General features: G+C 52.4%; 7 protein-coding genes across 7 annotated transcripts; 5 read left to right on the top strand and 2 right to left on the bottom strand.

Annotated features, from left to right (window-relative positions):
* Window positions 1-575: 575 nt before the first annotated feature.
* AFUA_5G07490 (flavin-containing monooxygenase) lies at window positions 576-2,247 on the top strand (the record flags this gene model as incomplete). Its single annotated transcript, XM_748792.1, has 2 exons — window positions 576-923; window positions 985-2,247. 2 exons carry the CDS (start codon window positions 576-578, stop codon window positions 2,245-2,247), a joined length of 1,611 nt encoding a protein of 536 aa, XP_753885.1.
* Window positions 2,248-2,258: 11 nt separating this feature from the next.
* On the bottom strand, window positions 2,259-3,120 carry AFUA_5G07480 (uncharacterized protein; the record flags this gene model as incomplete). Its single annotated transcript, XM_077804786.1, has 2 exons — window positions 2,259-2,990; window positions 3,061-3,120. The coding sequence occupies 2 exons, from the start codon at window positions 3,118-3,120 to the stop codon at window positions 2,493-2,495; spliced, it is 558 nt and encodes a 185-aa protein (XP_077660924.1). The 3' UTR covers window positions 2,259-2,492.
* A 786-nt stretch (window positions 3,121-3,906) lies between these two features.
* On the top strand, window positions 3,907-5,539 carry AFUA_5G07470 (SDR family oxidoreductase; the record flags this gene model as incomplete). Its single annotated transcript, XM_748794.2, has 6 exons — window positions 3,907-3,961; window positions 4,014-4,272; window positions 4,327-4,490; window positions 4,538-4,737; window positions 4,787-4,937; window positions 5,006-5,539. The coding sequence occupies 6 exons, from the start codon at window positions 3,907-3,909 to the stop codon at window positions 5,128-5,130; spliced, it is 954 nt and encodes a 317-aa protein (XP_753887.2). The 3' UTR covers window positions 5,131-5,539.
* A 234-nt stretch (window positions 5,540-5,773) lies between these two features.
* On the top strand, window positions 5,774-7,924 carry AFUA_5G07460 (uncharacterized protein; the record flags this gene model as incomplete). Its single annotated transcript, XM_077804785.1, has 2 exons — window positions 5,774-7,335; window positions 7,401-7,924. The coding sequence occupies 2 exons, from the start codon at window positions 5,774-5,776 to the stop codon at window positions 7,420-7,422; spliced, it is 1,584 nt and encodes a 527-aa protein (XP_077660923.1). The 3' UTR covers window positions 7,423-7,924.
* A 245-nt stretch (window positions 7,925-8,169) lies between these two features.
* On the top strand, window positions 8,170-9,938 carry AFUA_5G07450 (uncharacterized protein). Its single transcript, XM_748796.2, has 2 exons — window positions 8,170-8,584; window positions 8,649-9,938. Exons 1-2 carry the CDS (start codon window positions 8,345-8,347, stop codon window positions 9,531-9,533), a joined length of 1,125 nt encoding a protein of 374 aa, XP_753889.1. The 5' UTR covers window positions 8,170-8,344; the 3' UTR covers window positions 9,534-9,938.
* A 64-nt stretch (window positions 9,939-10,002) lies between these two features.
* AFUA_5G07440 (GTPase-activating protein) lies at window positions 10,003-14,098 on the top strand. Its single transcript, XM_748797.2, has 3 exons — window positions 10,003-11,164; window positions 11,219-11,570; window positions 11,617-14,098. Exons 1-3 carry the CDS (start codon window positions 10,351-10,353, stop codon window positions 13,883-13,885), a joined length of 3,435 nt encoding a protein of 1,144 aa, XP_753890.1. The 5' UTR covers window positions 10,003-10,350; the 3' UTR covers window positions 13,886-14,098.
* A 68-nt stretch (window positions 14,099-14,166) lies between these two features.
* On the bottom strand, window positions 14,167-20,417 carry AFUA_5G07430 (putative Rho guanyl nucleotide exchange factor). The gene is made up of 2 exons (XM_748798.2): window positions 15,499-20,417; window positions 14,167-15,448 (listed from the first exon to the last, which is right to left on the bottom strand). The coding sequence occupies exons 1-2, from the start codon at window positions 20,035-20,037 to the stop codon at window positions 14,447-14,449; spliced, it is 5,541 nt and encodes a 1,846-aa protein (XP_753891.1). The 5' UTR covers window positions 20,038-20,417; the 3' UTR covers window positions 14,167-14,446.
* Between the last annotated feature and the right edge of the window lie 408 nt (window positions 20,418-20,825).

The raw sequence follows: 20,825 nt of genomic DNA, 5'->3' as shown, positions 1-20,825 counted from the left end.
GTCAGAACTGCGATGGTCACCCGCCAGAATACGTCTATCGGTGCGGATCCGCACTAATATGCAAGCCAAGCGACAACGTGCTGGCCATCATCAGGCAATTGTTTGCGGTATTGCGTTTGCGTGCGGGGAAGACGAGAACAGAACTATAGTGCACGTTCTCCGCCTGCAGAGTGACAGAAGTACCTTGCATACTTGCTAAACGGAGAGGAACATGAGCTTTTGTCTCTCCAAGTTTTGTTCCCTCACGCAGAATACGTCGAGAGGGGAAGCAAGTTGAGGATGCTCATTGGTGATAGAAAGCCTCGGTTAGGTTGATGGTGATAATGTGAGTGCTGCATGCATTCGTGTGACAGTCCAGTCTGGGCACCTCCTACATGGACTTACACAAGTTATCCCTGTCTGTTGACCAAGAGGGGCTGGATATGTTTGCCTGGATGGAGAATAAAAAGGGTCCTGTGAACTGCACAGGAGCATTGAGCTCACGAATACTTAAAGGGCAGGTTGAAAGTGTCGGTTACACATCAGGTCCGTGAACATCTCAATTGAAAAGTAACTGACTCTAGCGCAATCTCAACATGCATATCAGGAAGGAACTTAGCGAATATGCCTCCCTTCGAGGCACGACTGGACCCTACGCTGATAACCTCAGCGTCGATGTCGTCATCGTGGGAGCCGGCTTCGGCGGCATCTACTGCCTTTACGAGATGCGTAAGCTGGGTCTCAAGGCCGTCATATACGAAGCGGGCGATGATGTCGGCGGCACCTGGCGCTGGAACTGTTATCCAGGAGCCGCGGTGGACTCGGAAATCCCAGAGTACCGGTACTCTATTCCCGAGACCTGGAAGGATTGGACCTGGTCGACAAACTACCCCAACTACGAGGAGCTGAGGCGATACTTTGACCACGTCGACCAGGTGCTCCAGGTAAAGAAGGACTGCGCCTTCAACAGCGTGGTGGTGGAGGCCCGCTTTGACACAGACGAAGGCCGCTGGCAGGTCAAAACGGCCGATGGGAGAACGGCGTCGTCCAAGTACCTCATTATCGCCGCCGGGTTCTCTGCAAAGCGGTACATCCCCGAGTGGCCGGGAATGGATACATTCCAGGGCATTGTCCACCACTCCTCCTTTTGGCCGGGCGAGCACACCATCGATGTCCGAGGAAAGCGCTGCGCGGTTATCGGCACTGGCGCGTCAGGGGTGCAAGTCACGCAGGCCTGGGGTCCAAAGACGGGCTCGCTCAAGGTGTTCCAGCGGACTCCCAACTTGGCCATTTCCCATGCGAAAACGCGCCCTTAGCGCCGAGGCTCAGCAAGAAGCCAAAGCGCTCTATCCCGAACTGTTCTCGTTCCGTGAGAAGGCCTTCGCGGCATTCCTGTACACATTCAGTGAAAAGAGTCTCTGGGAAGACAACGAAGAAGAACGGGAAGCTTTCTTGGAGAAGTTATGGGCCGAAGGGGGCTTCCGCTTCTGGGTCGCCAATTACCGCGACTACCTCTTCGACGCCGAAGCCAACCGCATCGTGTACGACTTCTGGTGCAGAAAGGTCCGCCAGCGCATCGGCGACCCAAAGGCCCGGGAGCTGCTTGCGCCGCGCGAGCCACCGCACTACTTCGGCGTCAAGCGTCCTTGTCTCGAAGAAACCTACTTCGAGCAGTTCAACCGGAAGAATGTCGAGGTCGTGGATATCAAGAATAACCCCGTCGTGGCGTTCACCGAGACCGGGATCCAGCTCGAAGACGGCACCGTACACGAGGTCGACGTCGTCTGCGTCGCGACCGGGCTCGACATTACCACTGGCGGAATGACCAATATGGGGTTGACCAGCATCCATGGCACGACGCTCAAGGACGAGTGGAAGGACGGCGCGTACACGTATCTTGGTTTGACGGTCAGCGGATACCTCAATATGTTTCATCTGTATGGACCACAGGGACCTACGCTGCTGAGCAACGGACCGACGACCGTAGAGGTCCAGGGCCGCTGGATTGCAGACGCGATCAAGCAGATTGAGCGCCAGGGGATCAAGTATATTGACCCTCTCCCGGAATCAGCTCGCGCTTGGAAGAAACGGATCAATGAGCTTTCGGACCTCACCCTCTTTCCTACCACCAAATCCACGTACATGGGTGGGACCATACCCGGGAAAGTCTTTGAGCAGGGAAATTATACCGGTGGTATACCCCAGTATTTGGCGGAGATTCGCGCTGCTCTCCCGAAGTTCGATGGGTTCACTACTGTCAAATATTAAGCAGAATATTTGCTGTGGAGATAGTCTCAATCATTTCTATTAGCTCCTAGTTACAAACGCTTGCTTCCATTCGAACCCGAAAGAACCAGACACCGTACCTTGCGTTTCCAATCAATATACATACCGCAAGTCCATAAATACGAGGAAAATTTTGTCAAAGGGGAGAAAGACAAGTAAAAAGTACAGGAGTAGGGAAAAGCAGAACCAGACAATGACAAACCGTCAGACGGCATCCATTGCTCAAATCACTTCCTATCGCCCCAAAGTCCGACAATACCCATTGCAAGCGCAAGCCCCGAGCACACCGCTCTAGCACACTGCAGCCGTCTCTCGCGAGCCATCTCCTCCCGGACACTCTCGCCATTAACCGACTCCTCGGCCTCGACAACAACAAGATCCTCGTCCTTCTTGGTGGAGTTTCCACGAGAGAAGGACATGCATCCCGAGTCCCGGATGAGACTCCGAGCCCAGGCCTTGAGACCGAGTTCCCGGTGGAACCAAAAGTCCATTCCGTATGAGCCGACAATGGACGCAACACACATCCAGATCAGGTAGGGGTGTTTACGGTGCTTGGGGGAGACGGAGTATGCAAAGATGAGGCAGGCGTTGGCGATGTTTGTCAGTCGTAAACCATGTTTGCGATTAAGGCGCTTGACTTCGTTGAGAGATCGGAGGGCGTTGGCCGAGGTGGGGAGAAGGCTCAAGGAAGGGATGGTGACTGCGGAAGCGGAGTAAGATAGGCCCTGCGAGGTTCTGTCAGTCTCTCAATTCAATGCTGTGGTCAAGGAAGCATTGGGCATCATTTGGACTTACAGTGAGAAGGCCCAAGGACACCGTTCCCACGAATTTGGTGACCGTGATAGGGCACGCCATTATGCTAGATGGCACGTTGATGAGAAAAGTATCAATTCACAACGTCACACCAGATACCAGATGCACACAATGCGACGCGAGATCTGATGCAGGAGAAGATGGATCATAATCATGGAGCCCTCAGAAGGAAGTGGAAGTGGAGAAGCAGCCAAAAAAGTGACGTCGGGATTATGGGCCGATCGTCCAACGGGCGGCAGCCAATTAGATAGCTCGCTTTTGTGTCTCACAACCTGAGGCAGCGCATATAGAATGTTCGCAGAAAGCAAAGGAACTGTCGTGGTATATCCCAGGATAGGTATCCATAGAGCAGTATCAGGACACTTGAACCAACCTAAGAGGTATGTTGGGGATATCTACTATGAGGAGAGTCTTGATCTGCACTGTCTTACTGCGGGTTGAAGCATGGAAATGTCATGTGACAGGCATATCTGTACAGCACATGCGCCATCAGAATACGCAATGCATAAACCTCAGTCAACTACCTGAATCACAATCATAAAGATATTGCTAAGGGCATCAGATATCTTTATCTTTGCTTGACTACATTTGATCTGAGTTCAGATGAGATAAACCATAAATCATTGATTGGAGCATTCCGCGGCCCCCGATCGAACAGCCGCGGCATCTCGGCCACTGTGGGGAAGAGATACAGGTGCTCCGTACATAGCTGGCCCAACTCGAGCTACCATCTCATTAAATTCATCCATCAGGGGTCTGAACACTGGTGATCTGTCAGTGCTAGTATCCGATCAACATTTTACATCAAGACACATTGTCGCCGCAGACATGCCTGTTCCCACGGAAGACTACATCAGTGACTCCTGGAAGGAGGGCCTCTTCAGTGAGTCGTCAAAATGGACTCATAGCAACTAATCCGCTAATATGACCTTCAGCAAACAAAGTCGTCTTCTGCACAGGTGGCGCAGGCACCATCTGCAGTGCGCAGGTTCGCGCTCTCGTCCATCTAGGCGCGGACGCCTGCATCGTCGGCCGAAACGTTGAGAAGACGGAAAAGGCAGCCAGGGACATTGCCACCGCTCGACCAGGAGCCAAGGTCATCGGCATTGGCGCGGTTGATGTCCGCAAGTACGATGATCTGAAGAATGCCGTTGATCGCTGCGTCAAGGAGCTCGGGGCTATCGACTTTGTTATGTACGAGTCCCCGTCAACTTTGATGCACTTTTGCTAACAGACAGTTCATAACAGCGCCGGTGCGGCAGGCAACTTCCTGGCTTCAATCCAGCAGCTATCGGTCAATGCTTTCAAGTCGGTGATTGATATCGATGTGCTGGGATCGTACAATACCCTCAAAGCGACGATTCCTCACCTCGTCGAATCTGCGAAGAAGCACAGGGTTGACTCGGAGTCCCGTATGTTATCTACTTGCCGGTTTGGGTCGCATCTGACTGTTTCATAGTGCGCCCCTCGCCACTCGGCACCGGCGGACGCATCATCTTCGTCAGCGCTACGATCCACTACCGCGCAATGCCCTTCCAAGCGCATGTGGCTGTCGCCAAAGCCGGCATCGACGCCCTGTCTCACACCGTGTCCATCGAGTATGGTCCACTCGGGGTAACTTCGAATATCATTGCTCCTGGGCCAATCGCTTCCACAGAGGTACACTTCCCTCCGTCTGGGGAACGAATTGCGTATCTAACATCTATAGGGTCTCGACCGCCTTCTACCCTCCGACATAAAAGAAACATACATCAAGTCCCAACCCCTGGGCCGCTTCGGCTCTGTCCGTGATATCGCCGATGCTACGGTCTACCTCTTCTCAAATACCGGTAGTTATGTTTCTGGCCAAATCCTTGTCGGTAAGTTATCCGACCTTCTTATGCGGATCAAAATCAACTCTAGAACCCTCAGGCTGACGCAGTGGTAGTTGACGGTGCCAGCTGGCGCATGTCGTCTGGCGGTGCGGCGTACGGGCAGCTGCAGTATCCGGATTTCCTGCTCACCGGGAACCCAGTGCAGAATGTCAAGGGGCAGAAGAAATCAAAACTCTGATTTGCTAATGGGTTTTGAAAGAACGCTTTGTCTTTGTTGGATGAATAGATTAGTTCCCGCCTGCTCATACAGTATTGTTATAAGAAAGCTACACTTTGCTCCGGATTATGTGACAATTGACATAGTGTCGGGAGAAGTGTGAACACTACATGTCAAACAAGTCATATATTCATGTAAGGTAGCAACCTCGCAGCACCTGATCCAATCGCTGCCGACTGACCGGATGATGTCCTGGACCAATCAAATAATGTCTGGCACAGGTGTCTTAGACAATGCCTTTTGTGCTGTTCACTGTCCCAGATGTTCAAGCTGTCTTCCACCATGCCAACATGAACAAAGAACAATGAACCTGAGCGGAGACAATTCTATACACTCAACCTACCCTTCTGAGACTTGCTCCTTGAGGCTGAATATGTGATGTCTTCAACTCGCGATCGTTTACCCTCGGCCAGATGGCGTGTTCGAGGTGAGTGACGCTTTGTAGGTAACTAGTTGTTGTATATAAGAGCCTGAGCCCATCCTTGACCGCAACTTCGACTCTATTTTCATTTTCCCAGCTCGACCAACACTCTCCAGATTTCAATCCAACCTTGGCTACACATCTATATACTACTGTATACTGAAGACACCGAAGCAGACAACTATGGAACCCCTCGATCAACTCGCCGATTTCGAATTCCTCCTGGAACAGGTAAGACAAGTCAAGAACGACAGGAATGTCCCGATTCAGGACCAAGCTGAGTATTTTCAAAAAACCTTAGTCCACCAGATTGAATCCTTCTCCGAAATAGAGAAAAAGCACTTGTACAGATACCTCAAGCTCAGCCGCGATAATGATGAGCTCCGGGCTTCCTACGATGAGCTGAACGAGGCGCTCAGCGAGGAGCTGCGCAACGTCGAGCGCAAGAATGCGGAACTGCAGGAGGTCAAAACTGCCCTAAGAGAGACGCAGAAAGACTGCGAGGCCAAGGAGGAGTATATCCGTGACGCCGAGGCAGCGAATGCTGCCCTCAACGAGAAGAACAACGAGCAGAGAAGCCTGATCAGATCGTACAAGCAGGACTGGAAAGCTATGAAAGCAGAGCTGGAGCTCCGCGACAAAACAATTGACGATCTGCAGACGACCTTACGGAGCAAGGGCGCCCTTGTCGACAAATACGAGCGCGAAATCGAGCAATATCGAAAGCAGCGCAAAGAATGGGAAAGGCAAGTGGATGAAGCCGCTCAATACCCGAACGACAAGAGCGAAATCTTGAAATGGCTCAATGAAGTGAGCAGGCCTTTGAAAGCCAAACCAAAAGCACCAGCCTCTCAAGTGTCAGGCTCAGGATCATCAAGTTCTGAAGCGTCAAGCTCTGACATACGCAAGGTGTCAGACTCTGTAATGAGATCAACAAAAGATGACGGAGCAGATGACGAGACACAGTGTACTACAGATTCACAGGAGGGCAAAGCACCCTCTGCGACAGGTTCGCCTAAAGACCGGCAACCGGACCTGCAGGGGAGTGCAATGGACTGTTCAAATGAGGCGATCAGCGAGGACGAAATGAGCTCAATACGTGGTGCTACACTTGAGGAAGAAATGATGTGCCTGTCTGACATTCTATCAGCTCTGTCCATCGAACGGGAGGCATCTCCAGCGGGATGCTATATGACCGATTATCACGAGACACTATCTCCCGCAAGCATGTACGATTTGCATTTTCTACCGCAACGGCGAAAGCGACGAAAGCGGCGCGCAAAGGCAGTTGAAGACACCGAGTTGGCACGCAAGAAAACCAAAGTTCGCAAACATTGTGAGAGTCCCGTTCAAACTGCTAGTGGAGAAAGTGCATGTCAGGTAGACTCCCTGGAAAGCGGGCAAACAATCTTTTCAATTTCGCGTGGGGTTCAAACTTTGGCCTGCCAAATGGACGGACCGGCACCAATCCCGTCAATAGAGTCCCCGGAAGCATCAGGCCGATCACGATCCCTCCTTTTGACCGGAAGAAGAGGTCGCTATAAGGACCCTGTGTACCTTTCAAACTCATATTCCAAATCCACACGGCTGACACACCAAGATCGAGAGCTCGGTGTTAGTTGGCCGAGATATGTCAGTATGACCCGGCCCGTGCTTAGGAGCAGAGTCGCATCTTGGCCTCTTAATCGCGTGGAGCAAGAGACCATTGAACAAGACGACGTTCAGCAGGAGAACATGGAAATGCTGTTAGTGTCACCGTCTTCGAACAATGGGAGTGAGTCCCTGGAAGCTAGAGCTGACGCAGGCCCAGTGCTACAAACAGTTTCACATAAACCTCCTCCCTGTTCCGGTTACAAGTCGCAAAGTGACCGCACGGTTACCGATACAATGAAGGAACAGCGGATCTTTGCGTCTTCTCGCACCATCATGGAACGAAAGTGGTGGCTACTCTTCGTGACGATGTTGGTCCTTTTGCTGTCCATAGTCTCCATACCCTCTCCAGACGAAGCGTGTCGATCGTGGAATACTGTCAATATGATGCCACACGATCCTCTGACAAAATTACGCAACTGTCTAGACTCGCGATGTATAGTGGCGCTGGCGGCTGAGTGGGAGATTGTCCGAATGACCAATTCTGAGTTCTTGTCTGTTGGCTGACCAGTCCCAATATGCCATGGCGACTTATATTTCAGAAGCTTCTGGTGTTTGGAAACATGTACTTTTACTGGGGCGTTCTTCTGTCAGTAGGTCATTTTCATATTGGATATCAAACTCAGAAGTCCACGCAAATGACGTCCTTGCAGCACTATCCACGTGTTTGTGAAAGCATTGACTGGTCACAGCATACTCTGTAAATAACATTTATACATGCTGCACCCGAAGGTCATCCACTTTTGACGCCACAGATTTCAGGCATGACTAACACGTGACTGACTCTTCACCTTGAGACAAAGAGACGTAAGCACCAGACCCAATTAGGATTCCCTGTATCAAGTTGCGTCACCTGTCTCCGCCCCTGCGCCACCACAGCGAATTAAAAGCAGCAGACCGTAGGCAACTGTATCGACTTCTCTTTTAGTCTCCCCCTCCTGGCAACAATAAGCATCACAGTGATCATCTTCTTCAACCAAAACTCTCGGATCAGCCATCACTTCCATCCCATATCTGACTCTTGACACCTTCCTTTCATTCTAATTTCCCTTCTGTTGTAGCTTTTACCTCATGTGTGCTTTTTAAAACTTGTTGCTTGACACAATGAACCTTCGTTCGTTCCTCCTCGGCGGTGCCGTTGCTCTGGGCGCCAAGGCATTTCTAGTCGTCCCGAAGATGGAGGGTGATATTATCGCTCCACAGGGTGATTTCACTGGTTTCCATCCCTTGGAAGCCTTCACTGCTCAGCAACAGCATGTCGAACTTATTTGCAACGAGTGCCCGTTCCGCGAAGTGAACGAGAATGGAGATGTCAGCTGGACTGATGGCTTCCTCACTTCTCTGGTGAGTCCGGCTTTCCGTTCGACCGCAATCTATTGTTTCCCGAACGTATCACTAATTGTTACAGGCACTGAACTTTTCTATCGAAGATGGCGCTTTGCTGGTCAATGGTCATCAGATCTTCCCACCCCCTCCCCCTTCCATTATCACTGCCGTTCAGCGCCGGGAATCTGACGGAGCAGAGTCTGACCCTGTCTCATTGGGATATGCGGTCGAGTTCATGCCTCTTGGTGTGCCAAAAGACGCTCCTATGGAGCTGTCAACTGTTCGATTCACTGTCCTGGATTTGGACGGCCACCCCGTTCCGCTGGATACCGTTGCCATCACCATCATCAATGACTTCAAGGGTAACATCTACATGGCGAAGACCGACTTCGAAGATACGTCTCCGAACCGCCTCTCGTGGAAACAGTGCCGTGGAAAGCCCAAGTGCCTGCGCAAGCTTCTGGTTGAACGCATCCGGGGATTGTTTTCCGCCGCAAAGGCGCGTATTCTTGGAATGAGGCCTAGACCTTTTGGTTGCGGTCGTCCTCGTCCTATGCTACACCCCTACCGCCCAGAGGGTGATTTTGATCACGATACAGCACCCGGACGCCGGCCTCACCCAGGAGATGAGGGTCCCTTCGAATTTGACGGTCGCCCTCATCACCACCATCACATGCACCATATGCATCACGGTGGTTGGGAACGTACCGTTTCCCGCATCGTTCGTTTTATTGTCGTTCCTGCAGTTCTCGGTGTTCTTGCCGGGTTGGCTGCCAGCGCTCTCGGTATGTTGGTCGGCCAGATTGTGGTCTTCCTGTGGCAACGGCGCCGTCGCTCCACTCCCACAGAGAATGTGGAGCAAGGAACTGTGTCGGAGAAAGAGGGTCTGATGACTGAGGCCTCCGACGAGCTTCCTCCTGCTTACAGTGATGATGATGCTGTCGAGGTGTCCGACGCCAAGCAGTAAACAGTCAGCTGCAACAATCTGGACTGGTTGATAGGACACGTGAGACAGCAGTTCTGTGCCGATTGGAGAGGATGGCCTGTTGAAGCTTATACCTGTGAGTTTCATCGGCGGACAAGTCATTTATCATGTTCGATTTGCCTACTCTGCGATCCAGATTATAGTTTTCCTCACATTCCCTCGGTAGTTTCTGTTTGTCTCGCACTCGTCGCCTTTCGGTTTGCTCACCATTGTGTTGCTTTCTATAATCTCGCGGATTAGCAAGCTTTTGTTACCACTAGTTAGTAGTTAGCAGGAACAAGGCAATGGTTTTTTTTTATGTCAGTAGTACTCCGTAACAAACTAATCCATTATGCTTGTCCTTTCGAGCTAATAACCCACAATTTGATTCCGATGTCATCATACAACTATATATCTTTGGATAGCGATCGACAAGAACTAGACTCATGGTGCTCCGCTCTCTAGCAACTCGGTCATCACGTGATCCATTGCTGATGCCTGCCAGGAACACAGTCACTCTCACATTCCCCTCTTCCGGCTGACAACAACATCAGCGTCGGACTTTGGGATTCGTCGCAACTTTCACTCTGTATTCGAGCATGCTGCGACTGCTTATAAGATGATTCACACCTACTATATGATCCAGCGTGGATTTTCATCCAAAATCTCTACCCGAGTCTGACCTGCCGTCTGAGCTTCGGTAGCTGTCAGCTCGCGCTGGACCTGTCTCCCAGCATCCCGCACCTGTTGTAAGCGGGAGGATTTGAATCAACATCCTATTATCTTTGACCTCCATTCTCTCAATAACTGTGTGCACACCATGTTGCAGTGGTCGTCATTCGTTCAAAAAGCCCAGTCTTTTATCGACCCGGCCAATTTCAGCCTTCCGACTCTGACATCCTCCGATCGCAATCCATCCAAAGCGTCCCTCTTCCGTCAGCAATTCCGTCTCCCTGATTCCCAAAACCCATTGCAGGAGATTACTGCCGAGTTAATCCTGCCTGTTCCGCATACCTCTCCGTCATCTACGTCGCAAGGAGATCAGTTTCGGCCTCTCGACCGCCCAGGCAATCGGTATGCTGGGAGACTCCATCTGAGCGAACGCTTTCTCTGCTTTTCCACGCAGCCGACTAGCTTCGCCCCTTCCGCGACACTCAGCGCGTCTACGCAGTGGACCGGTCAGACGAATGGCACGGGGCCTTCCGGCAATGGCTTCACCCTTCCGCTATGCTGTATCCGGCGGGTGGAAAGGCTGAACAGTCTCAGTCACGTCTTCTCACTCGCGTTGACTACGTGGAATGGCGCTCTGGGAAAGCAGCCACCTCCGGGTTTTGTTCCGCAGAAATTCACCATCCAGCTGGTGGGGAGCAGGCAGGCCTGCGAACGATTTTGTGATGGTTTGAAGAAGGGACTGCGGGAAGCGATGAAGGAGATTGAGAATCTACGGGTGGTTGTAAACGACTGTTACTCGGAATACTTGCTCTCCGGGGCCAAGGCTAAAGACCAGAATCCAGATACTGCTGAAGCGCGCCAACCCCCAGATGCTGGTCTGGGAATGATATTTCGTTATCCTGGTGATGCTCGCAAACTGCGGGATCGCAGCAAGATGAGGCTATGGGGGGAATACTTCAGAGGTATGGAACATTGCAATGGATAGAGAGCTTTCGTTAAGATGTCTTGCAATTTAGAAAATGGCCGGAATGCAACCTTAGTTCGGCAGCCGACCTTTCATAAGCTGATCCGAGTCGGTCTGCCAAATCGTTTACGTGGAGAGATATGGGAGGTGACCTCAGGGTCCTTGTACCTGCGGCTGAGGTCTCCAAAGTTATACACTGATACTTTGGCCAAATTCTCCGGCCGGGAGTCCTTAGCGATCGACGAAATCGAGAAGGACCTGAACCGGAGTCTCCCCGAGTACCCTGGCTTTCAAAGTGAAGAGGGCATTGGCCGGCTTCGAAGGGTCCTGACAGCTTACAGTTGGACTAATGCGGAGATCGGATATTGTCAGGCTATGAATATTGTTGTGGCGGCTTTGTTGATGTATATCAGTCCCTACCCTGCTAACAACCGCTGCTGACCCGCACAGATATATGTCAGAAACACAAGCATTCTTCCTGTTGTCCGTACTGTGCGATCGTCTTTTGCCAGGGTACTATTCGACAACCATGTACGGCACCCTGCTGGATCAGAAGGTGTTTGAGTCATTGGTAGAGAAGACCATGCCGGTATTGTGGGACCACCTTTCCAAGTCCGATGTTCAGCTGTCCGTCGTTTCCCTTCCTTGGTTTCTCTCACTATACATCAACTCTATGCCACTGGTTTTTGCATTCCGGGTGTTGGATGTCTTTTTCTTAGAGGGCCCAAAGGTACTCTTTCAAGTCGGTCTCGCCATCCTGCGCATAAACGGCGAAGAGCTCCTGGATGTTCAGGACGATGGGTCTTTCATCTCAGTCCTCAAATCTTACTTCTCACGTTTGGATGAGTCAGCACATCCAAAATCGGAGAATCCAAAGCTAAGAGCGATCACGCGATTCCAAGAGTTGATGGTTGTTGCGTTCAAAGAATTTTCGGGTATCACACATAGCACCATCACCGAACAGCGTGAGAAGCACAAAGACGCGGTTCTTGAGAATATTGAGAGTTTTGCGAAACGCACGTCTATTCGGAACCTTGGCCCAGACAGCAAACGCCTAAGCATGGATGATCTGGGCCTGATCTATGACCGATTCTACGAAGTGCTGTATGACCGCCAGCAGAAGCAAAGACTTATCGACGAGGAAAAGAAGCGCCAGGAGAAGAAAAGGGCCGAACGAACTTCAATACTCGGCCCTCCTGTAGACCAAGAAGTGGGTCGGGTCGGCCTTGGACCTAGCCCTACTCATATGGATTACGACGCTTTCCGCGACTTCCTTGCTATTACAGCGAAATGGGCTGTTACCGATTCTCCCGGCCCGTCGCGGAAGGAGTCATCGGCCGATATAAATGGAAGCTTTAGAGGCTTCGGCAAATGGACATCCGGAGCGAACCATAAGCCCGAACCTGCAGACCACGAATTCATGCAAAGACTGTTCCGTAAATGGGCGACGGATCCGTCCGAAGGCCTGAGCTTGCAAAACGTGGTAAATGGCCTTGCACGGCTGAAGGGCACGCGGGATATCATGAATAGCATTAACTACTTTTTTGATTTGTATGATGACAATGGCGATGGAAAGATCGACCGGGAAGGCATACTCCGGATGTCAGAAGCTTTGCTCTTCCTTTCTCGCCGAGGTTTCGACGGTACCATCACGCCGAGTCAATCTCTGGAGGATTTGAATGACCGGAACCACCCAGAACGGGATAAGCTGAGCACCGATGAAAGATTCCTCGGTAGCGTCAGCTCGTTCATCCGTCGATGTTTCGAGTATGCTGATCCTAGCAAACCCGAGGGCAAGACAACCGACACTGCGAATGATACAAATGAAGCAGCTGACAAGCTGGATTCGTTTGCTATTGGAGATGATGACGAGGAGGATCTTATCGACATGGAAGAGAACAAAAATCCCAAGGAAGCTCCTCCGTCACAAGCGCCGGATAACGAGCACGATGCGGATGCCAACACAGAGCATAATCGCAAGACATCAGAAGCTGCCAATCCAGCGCTTGATCCCAACAATCCCCTTCATATCACCCTCCCCACTTTCCGAATGGTCATTTTGGCTGATGAGCTGCTGGAGCAATTCTTCGAGACCTTCTTCCCCCAGTCCTTCCGTCTTTCCGATCATCCCCACCCTGCATCAACAACCATGTCCCTCTCGTCTAATCTGACCACCTTCTCAAACATCGGCACTGCTAAAGCCCCAGGTAGCACCGTATCAGGTGCACCTGTTGGTGGGGCATCTGGCGGCATCGTTCCCCCGGGGAAAGGTCTCCGTGGCGTCCTGGACAACATCGTCTCCGACGGGATCCGAATGGCCGCCGAGGTCAAGAAGCGAATGGACGAGGCCCAACGGGAACTGGAGCGCAATGCACTCAACCGAGACGAAGACGACGAAGACGAGGAGGACGATTTCGATCCCCGCACCGGCGCCGCCGCTTCGGCCACCATGGTCGGAGGAATAGCCAGTTGGGGCGCCGGGGCATACGGCGCCGACCCTGAGCGCCGCAGCGTCCGCGACGCAGATCGTGACCTCCTCGAGGGAGCCGAAGTGCTCAGTGTCCGTGAGAAGGATTCTGCCTCGCTCATCGATGGCAAAGACGGTCATCGGGGTTCAGGCGAAGCGAGCCATGCCTCGCAGGCAGACACGTCAACCCGACAGACATCGGATCCAAAACATGACCACGTCGTCAGTAAAGTCGTCGAATTCGACTCATAATACTGGTATTAGTATTGGTCCTTTTACTTTAGCATTCTTCATGGAGGTCAGCTTTGGGTCTGGTGGTTTTGGGCGACATCGATGTTCACGTGAATTAGGTTTGGGAGTGTATATTGCATAGCTGGTAGGCATTATGGGGTTCTGAGATTTGAAATCAGTTATGATGACAACCTCGTTTATTTTTTCAGATATAAATCCGGAAACGTAGCGGGCTCTATGTAGGGAGTATAAACCATGGAGGCGATGGTGCTGAAGCCAAGACTTAAATAGATACGGCAGTTGGGAAAGATCAATGCATTTAGTACGTCGAATGTTGGATCTGAATCAGAGGTATGTACATCAATAGACTGGTATGAACATCGTTAATCATGAAGGAATATGATCAGTCCACGCAGACAGAGGGTATAATAAGCACATTAAAAAGTCAACAAGTGGTGCGTGAGCTTATCTAGCATCAAGGGAATTGTGAATCGCAGGTAGCAAAGAAGGTAGTGACAAAGGTGGAATAGATCCATCGGTTCAAAAGTGGATAAATAGACGAAGATGCAGAGAGCGGATACTTTACTCCTTCTGTCCCTCGTTCTCGATGAGCTCGAGCACGAGCTGACTCCGTTCGTATTCCGGATGCTGCATGCAGATCTTGACGGTGCGGCCACTACTGGCCATCGCGACGCCGTTCGAGAGCCCGCTGGCTAGATTGATGGAGGTCCCTGAGTTAGTCGGGACGGTGTTTGCGCTGGACCCGGGGAGAGCGCTCCCGTCGTCGAGGCAGACGACATTGTGGCCTGGGATAACCTGCCGTAGGCGGCCGTTCATGGCGTTGCGGACCTCGACGAAGTCGTCATTGAAGAGGATCAGGAACTTGCCGTACAAACAGGCGGAATGGGCGCGGCCGACGAACTCCATGATGACGCTGCGGGAGACGTCGCCGTGTTTGTTAACGTATACAGCGCAGTCGGTGTAGGCGACGAGGAATTCGCTGTCGCTTAGGCGGAACATGCCCAGGGGACGCAGGTTACTGATGCGGTTGGCGATGCTGCTCAGCTGGGCTTGTGCCTCTGGAGCTTCCGACCGGAAATCGGGGACGGACCAGGTTTGCTTCTTGTCGAGGGTGAGGATCTCGATGCCCCGCTGGGTGGAGATCGCCAGGGATGAGTGGAACATGTTGATCCCATAGCTCTCGGCAGGGATGTAGAATTCGTCGTATTCGCGGAAGAACTCGGTCTGGGAACGACGGGTATGGAACAGTCGACTCTTACTGGTGGTGGACTTCTGTAGCACGGGCTCCAGCACCTTGAAGGTGGACGACAGTCCATCACGCTTCTTGTACATAACCAGGGTACGATCTTTCATATGGCCTGCTGCAAAGAATCCAACTTCCCGGTTTCCAGACAGCTTCTGTGGCGCCCGGCGAGCAGAGTCCTTTGTTGTTTGCGAGGACACACCACTGGCAGGACATACGACGTCCAAATGATACGCGATTAGGGACTTGTCAGCAATCAGCAGGAAGAGATTGAACTCTTCAAAGACCGCAATCTGCGACACTCGGATGATCGGAATGGCCTAGGACCAATTTTAGCAGATGCCAACAGACCACAATGGAAAGTACTTACTCGAACCCAACCTCGAGGGTCATTGTACTCGGAAATGTACACGCCGTAATCAGTACCGACTGCACACATCATCCGGCCTGGAGGCTGCTGGAATACAGTTGCGCAATGCACGCTGGTTCTGCAAACCGGCACAGGCCGAGACTTTGAGCCCCCATACCGCTCCTCGACTTCCCGAATAGCGCGGTCCAGAGGGGTGCCTTTGACGGTGACTGTCCGCTTGGAGATACCTGAATGATCGGAAGAGGCAAAGGCCGTGTCAGCCAGCACGCGAAGTCGGAAGGGCTCGGCGTTCTGCGCGAAGAGAGCAGCAGCATGTCTCGTCTTAGCTTCCATGATTTTGTCACACCACTCCTGCCGATTCTGCGCGGAAAATGCGTATAGCGTAAAGGTCCCGTTCTTCCCAAGGTGTTTGACCTTGAACGGATATAGGATCTTGTCATCTTTGGAACTCTCAAGTACCGTGGCTGCTACCAATGTCTTGCCGGAAGAAGTAGAGTTACCCGAATTGCCACTATTGGAATGAATGAGGGGTGCAGCACCTGCACCACGCGTGGTGGCTTGCGGTGGAGTGACAGTCGAAACTCCTCGAACGGAAGACTTAACGACGGGATCATCATTCGTGCTCTCGAGTACCAAAAGATCCATTGGAATGGGCAGCTTGGATACATCATAGCTTTCATATTTGATGCCCCTCGTCGGATCACGGGTGGTGGACAGTTTGGCAAGGACAAGGTAATGGTCGAAAAGAATGGCATGTGTGTCCACGAGGAATCGAGTGCGTGTGCCAGGGCGCTGCAAGTCTCCTCGGTAGATGATTTCGCGACCAAGATGCTGCAGATTCAGCTCTACTTCCTTCTTCATCTCCGGTCTAAGTTGCAGTTTGGCAGACAATTCCATCAAATCAACCTTCTTGCTTGTCTCACCGACTTTGTTGTCACATTCCAAGGCCACGACCTTGATCTCATCAATAGCTTGTGCCAGGTTCGTCTTTTCCTCGCACTCCTTGACCATGTTCTTGTGAACAGTCGACAACAGTAGGGTGTATCTCTGAATCCGAGTGATGGGAGCTTTGAGATAGGTATCCCAGCTGAGACGATTCGACATTTTGTGCTCACGAGCTTGATTCAAGAACTGCCGAAAGTGGGCATTTCTCTCCATCTCCTTACGGACAAGGTAGTTGGCGTACGGGAACGTTGCCGCGTAGTCAATGTACACCATCTTAGCCTTTCGAATCCACTCTCGGAAAATGTCGCTGAAACCCACAATGAACGGGCCCTGTTCCTTCTGCCGGTATTTGAGCTGCGCGAGGAGGTACTCCTCGTTTACCTTCTTGACCGCATCTACCTTTCCAAAAACATCGTTCAGGAACTTCGGTAATCTCTTTGGCGGAATGATGGCAGGCTGCATATTTGCCAACTGATCCCGGTAGAGTTCGCGTAGGACGTCCAGCTGTCCGATGAATGCATCCTCGGTCGTGACAATCTCATGCAGATTGTTCTGGCGGTCCACCTCTTTCTTCGGATAAGCCTCCCACACTTCCTTCGGAACCTTGTAGAATGTGACCCAGTCCTCGACTTTCTTTTGCGGTGCCATCTTGTGCGCTTTCAGGTTGACCTTCTTCAGCGTCCGCATGCAGTGGTGCGAATAGCAGCGTCCGAGGATCTCGGTCTCCTGTTCATGTAGCAGGGGCGAATAGCACCCAGTGCCTGTAATCTGGAACAAAACACCCGACAGAGTCCCTCTGCCGAATTTGACCCATTCTTCTTCCTTCACCAGAGCCTCCTGCTCCAGCATGTTGTCAACGACTCGCGCAGCCAGCGTCTCTGCGTCCGCGATATTCATCGTCGGCACCTTGTGAGTGAACAAAGCGACGATCGCGTCGACAATGGCCGATTTCCTCAGGTCTGTTTCCTCTTCGCACAGATCGCGAATCCAAGCAAGAACAGCACTGAGCGCCCAAGGTTCGACACATTTCCTGAACTGTTCCGAGGACAGTTTAGACGGATTGAACTTCTTACGACGTCCTGCAGGGATGGTGGGTAGGTCCAGGGGTATCGCAGGAGCCTCTTGGGCCGCGTCAAGTTTGAAGGCGCCATGCTGTTGCTGTCGAAGCAAATCCAGCTGCTGCTTGTACTTCGCCCGATCCGCATCGGTCTTGGACCTGATAGGGGGGTCAGTCGGGGGTCCAATAGGATGACTTGACAGAGATGTCGACCGTGGCACTTGGGATGTTGGTGTGGACACGGTGGACGCAAACGAATCCGCAGAAACAGGGTATTGAGGGCTTGTATACTGGGTTTCTTCCGGGTATTCACCCGATTCTTGAGGCCTATATGTCCCAGCCGGCATCAGGTGGGGCAGAAGATCTGCGTTATTCGCTGGTTCAACGGGGGCCGGTGGCAGTGGCCGCATCCCGGGATGGAAAAAGAGCTCCCCTGGTATTCCTCCTGTATCGGATCCTTCACTTCCTGAGTGATGCACATCATCGGGATAGGCGTCAGCCTCGTCACCGTAGTCGAAGCTCATCCGACGCTCGTAGGCGCCAGGTTCTGACAGGCCACCAGTGCCTGCAGCATCGACCCGCGCCGCGGAAATGTAGTCATAATATTGGTGTACTTGATCATCGGGTACAGGATAGTAGTCATAGTCGTCCGAGTACTCGCCGCGGTCGTCCGCAGAAAGGTTGGAGCTGCGGAGCGAGCCCGAGGGGGCGAGCCTTGTGGCTTGATCTACGCCTTCATTGTGAGTCTCGTCAGCATGTTCATCCATGTCAGCATCGTAGTGATAGCGCTCATAATGATTGCTGCCGTAGGTCGTATTGGTCGCGAAATGGAGTTCATCTTGACGAGAATCTCGACGAGGTGATGGCGCTCGCGCTGACGAATGGCTGCCATAGGCACTGATGATTGATGCATTAGTCTCCCGCCGTGTGCGCGCTTGCTCCCGCTCGGCCTGTATCCTGTCCTCCTCGTCTGCCATTTGCAGCATCGCAAGCCCGGCCGCGGCTTCTGCATCACTGTCATCGCTGTACGCATCATAGTTAACATACTGGCCTGTGCCCGTCGCTAATGTGCCGTTTGTGTGCGTATGCCTCTCGTCAGGAGACAAGCGCATACTCGAGGTGGCAGTGACGGAAGGGCTAGGGTCATATTCTTCGTGATGGGAGCTCTGAGCGTCAACACGCGGTGGCCTGGTGTTATAGCGTGTCTCCCGACTCATACGATTATCTATCACAGCCGCTTCCACTTCCCTCATCAGATCGCCATAACCCACCGGTCGGTCCGACCGCGGATCTCGGCCACCGACCCCATTAAGATCATCAAGCGGCGACGAATCGCTGTCCGCGTCGACTGGTGGGCCGGGCAAGGGCCGCGACTGGGGATGCCGAGTCAAGGCATCTGTCCGGCGCGGAGATATCTGCGATTGTGCTTGTTGAATGGGAGGCGTAGGCAGCGACCGTCCCGACCCGCGACGGCCGAAGCTCTGTCGTTTACCGTATAAGTCTTCCGCAGGTGTCGAGTGCGCAGGTGGTTCTGGAGGGAGCTCGTCCGGATAAGGCGGCGCAATAGCTGCATCCGAGTGGTGGGGCGATTGTGCGGTATAGAGGGGAAACTGCGAGCTGTGGGGGTGGGAGCGAGTGAAGGTTGATGCAATCGTCGTTGATGTCAATGAGCTTGTGGAAGGATAAGGTGCGGTGGGGCCAATGGGAGAGGCGACATTATAGGCTAGAGATGCAGAGGACTGAGTGGGAAAGCCAAACTGGGTTGCTGGAGAGTCAATCCGATACGGGGCGGATGCGCGACTTCCGTAGGGATGATCGGGCCCTCGAGGAGGAGGTGGAGGTGGCAGGGATTGTTGAGAAGAATATGGCTGCGATGTTTGCGGAGGCTGTGCGTACAAACTCGCTATACTCGGCTGTCGTTGGACAGTTGGGGACCCGTATCCAGCGAGGCTTGTCGACTGATACGCTGCTGGATTGTACGGCTGGTGGGCGACGGTCGCACCAGCGGTGTATGCATTGCTGCTGGAGCTGTTATATGCTATGGGATTGTAGCCTAGCTGCTGTTGCGACGGAGTGGGTGGCAGGGCATATTGCTGGGGATTATAGGCCGACTGTGTCGGAGAGGCGACAGACGAGTATTGGTAGGAATAGTTAGACTGAGATGAAGCTCTGTCTCGCGTTACGTGCGGCGACCCGCCGGAGGGGATATGCGCGTATCGCGGTCCTGAGATATCGTCGTGTCCGCTGTTCGCAAGGCTATAGGACCCTTGTTCGTCCTCGGTGCCATAATTACTGGCTTGCCCGGCATATCGCGTGGACCCGTTGGCGGTTCGGGCGTTTTGAGCACCGGAACCTCCACCGAACAGGCCCGCGTCATCCCCAATGTTATAGCTGGGCATCCGCCGTAATTGAGAATTTGCGCTCTGTTGTTGTGCATTGTAGTGGTCATAGCGACTCGACGAGGGAGGCTGCGTAGACGAGGTAGGGTTGTTGGACTGGCTGTAATAGGGCGTATGGCCATTCTGATAATGAGCCATTTTCGCTACGTAAGTCCACGGCTAGTGAAGCCAGAGGACTGCAAAATCACGCGACCGTGGGCTTTATGGCGACCGATGAAGAGGACTGCGAACCCGCCCTATGGAGTCTCAGACTCCCTTGGCGTTCGAGATGGTGCTGCGGTGAACGCAGCGCAAGTCGACTGTCGCGGGACAACGGAGACAAAAGACAGTCGAACTCGATCAAATTAAAAGGAGAAAATGGAGAAGGAGAAAATCCGACATGGATTAGATTCTCAGGAACAACCCGATGTGTTTGGAAGGGAGAAAAGAAGCCTTGCTGTGAGATTATTTGAGGCTCAGGTGGGTGGACCGATCGTCACGTATCCCTTTAAGCCTTTGGGCCTTAGGCGACAGTCCACACGGGAGCAATCCAGTGGAACTCGGAAGGGGCTTGGGGTTAGGTCCAGTTCGAAAAGCTAACAAGCAAACGGCTAAGGGCGACAATACAGTAATAATAATAACTAACTATGATTTCCCCACGTGTTGTGTGCTCTCATGCTTTGTCATGGCCCAAGGGACCGCGGAGCCACGTGAGCTGCGGGGAAACAACGAACTACTGGGTAGAATCAGCAAGATATAGAGAGTATTCAATATCAATATAATTATCTCGATATGAAGCAAATAAGAAAAATAAAAGACGGGAAAAGACAGAAAGGACTTACCAAGGCTGCAAATGGCCGACAGATCCTCCCTCAGCTCCTGCGCCCATCGCACAGCCAACACGCAATCATTGGTGAAATATTTGAACCACGATCTGGCTCATTGAC

Source organism: Aspergillus fumigatus, chromosome 5 (assembly GCF_000002655.1).
Source record: "Aspergillus fumigatus Af293 chromosome 5, whole genome shotgun sequence".
Classification (NCBI taxonomy): Eukaryota; Fungi; Ascomycota; class Eurotiomycetes; order Eurotiales; family Aspergillaceae; genus Aspergillus; species Aspergillus fumigatus.
The sequence above is the reverse complement of the archived record's forward strand: the minus strand, read 5'-3'. Positions and strand labels throughout refer to the sequence as shown.

Bases quoted from the DNA above. Each gene is read 5' to 3' on its own strand.
- AFUA_5G07450 (XM_748796.2), top strand. From the start codon at position 8,345: ATGAACCTTCGTTCGTTCCTCCTCGGCGGTGCCGTTGCTCTGGGCGCC. The intron at 8,585-8,648 runs GTGAGTCCGGCT...TAATTGTTACAG, and splicing joins ATGGCTTCCTCACTTCTCTG to GCACTGAACTTTTCTATCGA.
- AFUA_5G07440 (XM_748797.2), top strand. From the start codon at position 10,351: ATGTTGCAGTGGTCGTCATTCGTTCAAAAAGCCCAGTCTTTTATCGAC. The intron at 11,165-11,218 runs GTATGGAACATT...CTTGCAATTTAG, and splicing joins ATGGGGGGAATACTTCAGAG to AAAATGGCCGGAATGCAACC. The intron at 11,571-11,616 runs GTATATCAGTCC...TGACCCGCACAG, and splicing joins GTTGTGGCGGCTTTGTTGAT to ATATATGTCAGAAACACAAG.
- AFUA_5G07430 (XM_748798.2), bottom strand. From the start codon at position 20,037: ATGGCTCATTATCAGAATGGCCATACGCCCTATTACAGCCAGTCCAAC. The intron at 15,449-15,498 runs GTAAGTACTTTC...AATTGGTCCTAG, and splicing joins ACCCTCGAGGTTGGGTTCGA to GCCATTCCGATCATCCGAGT.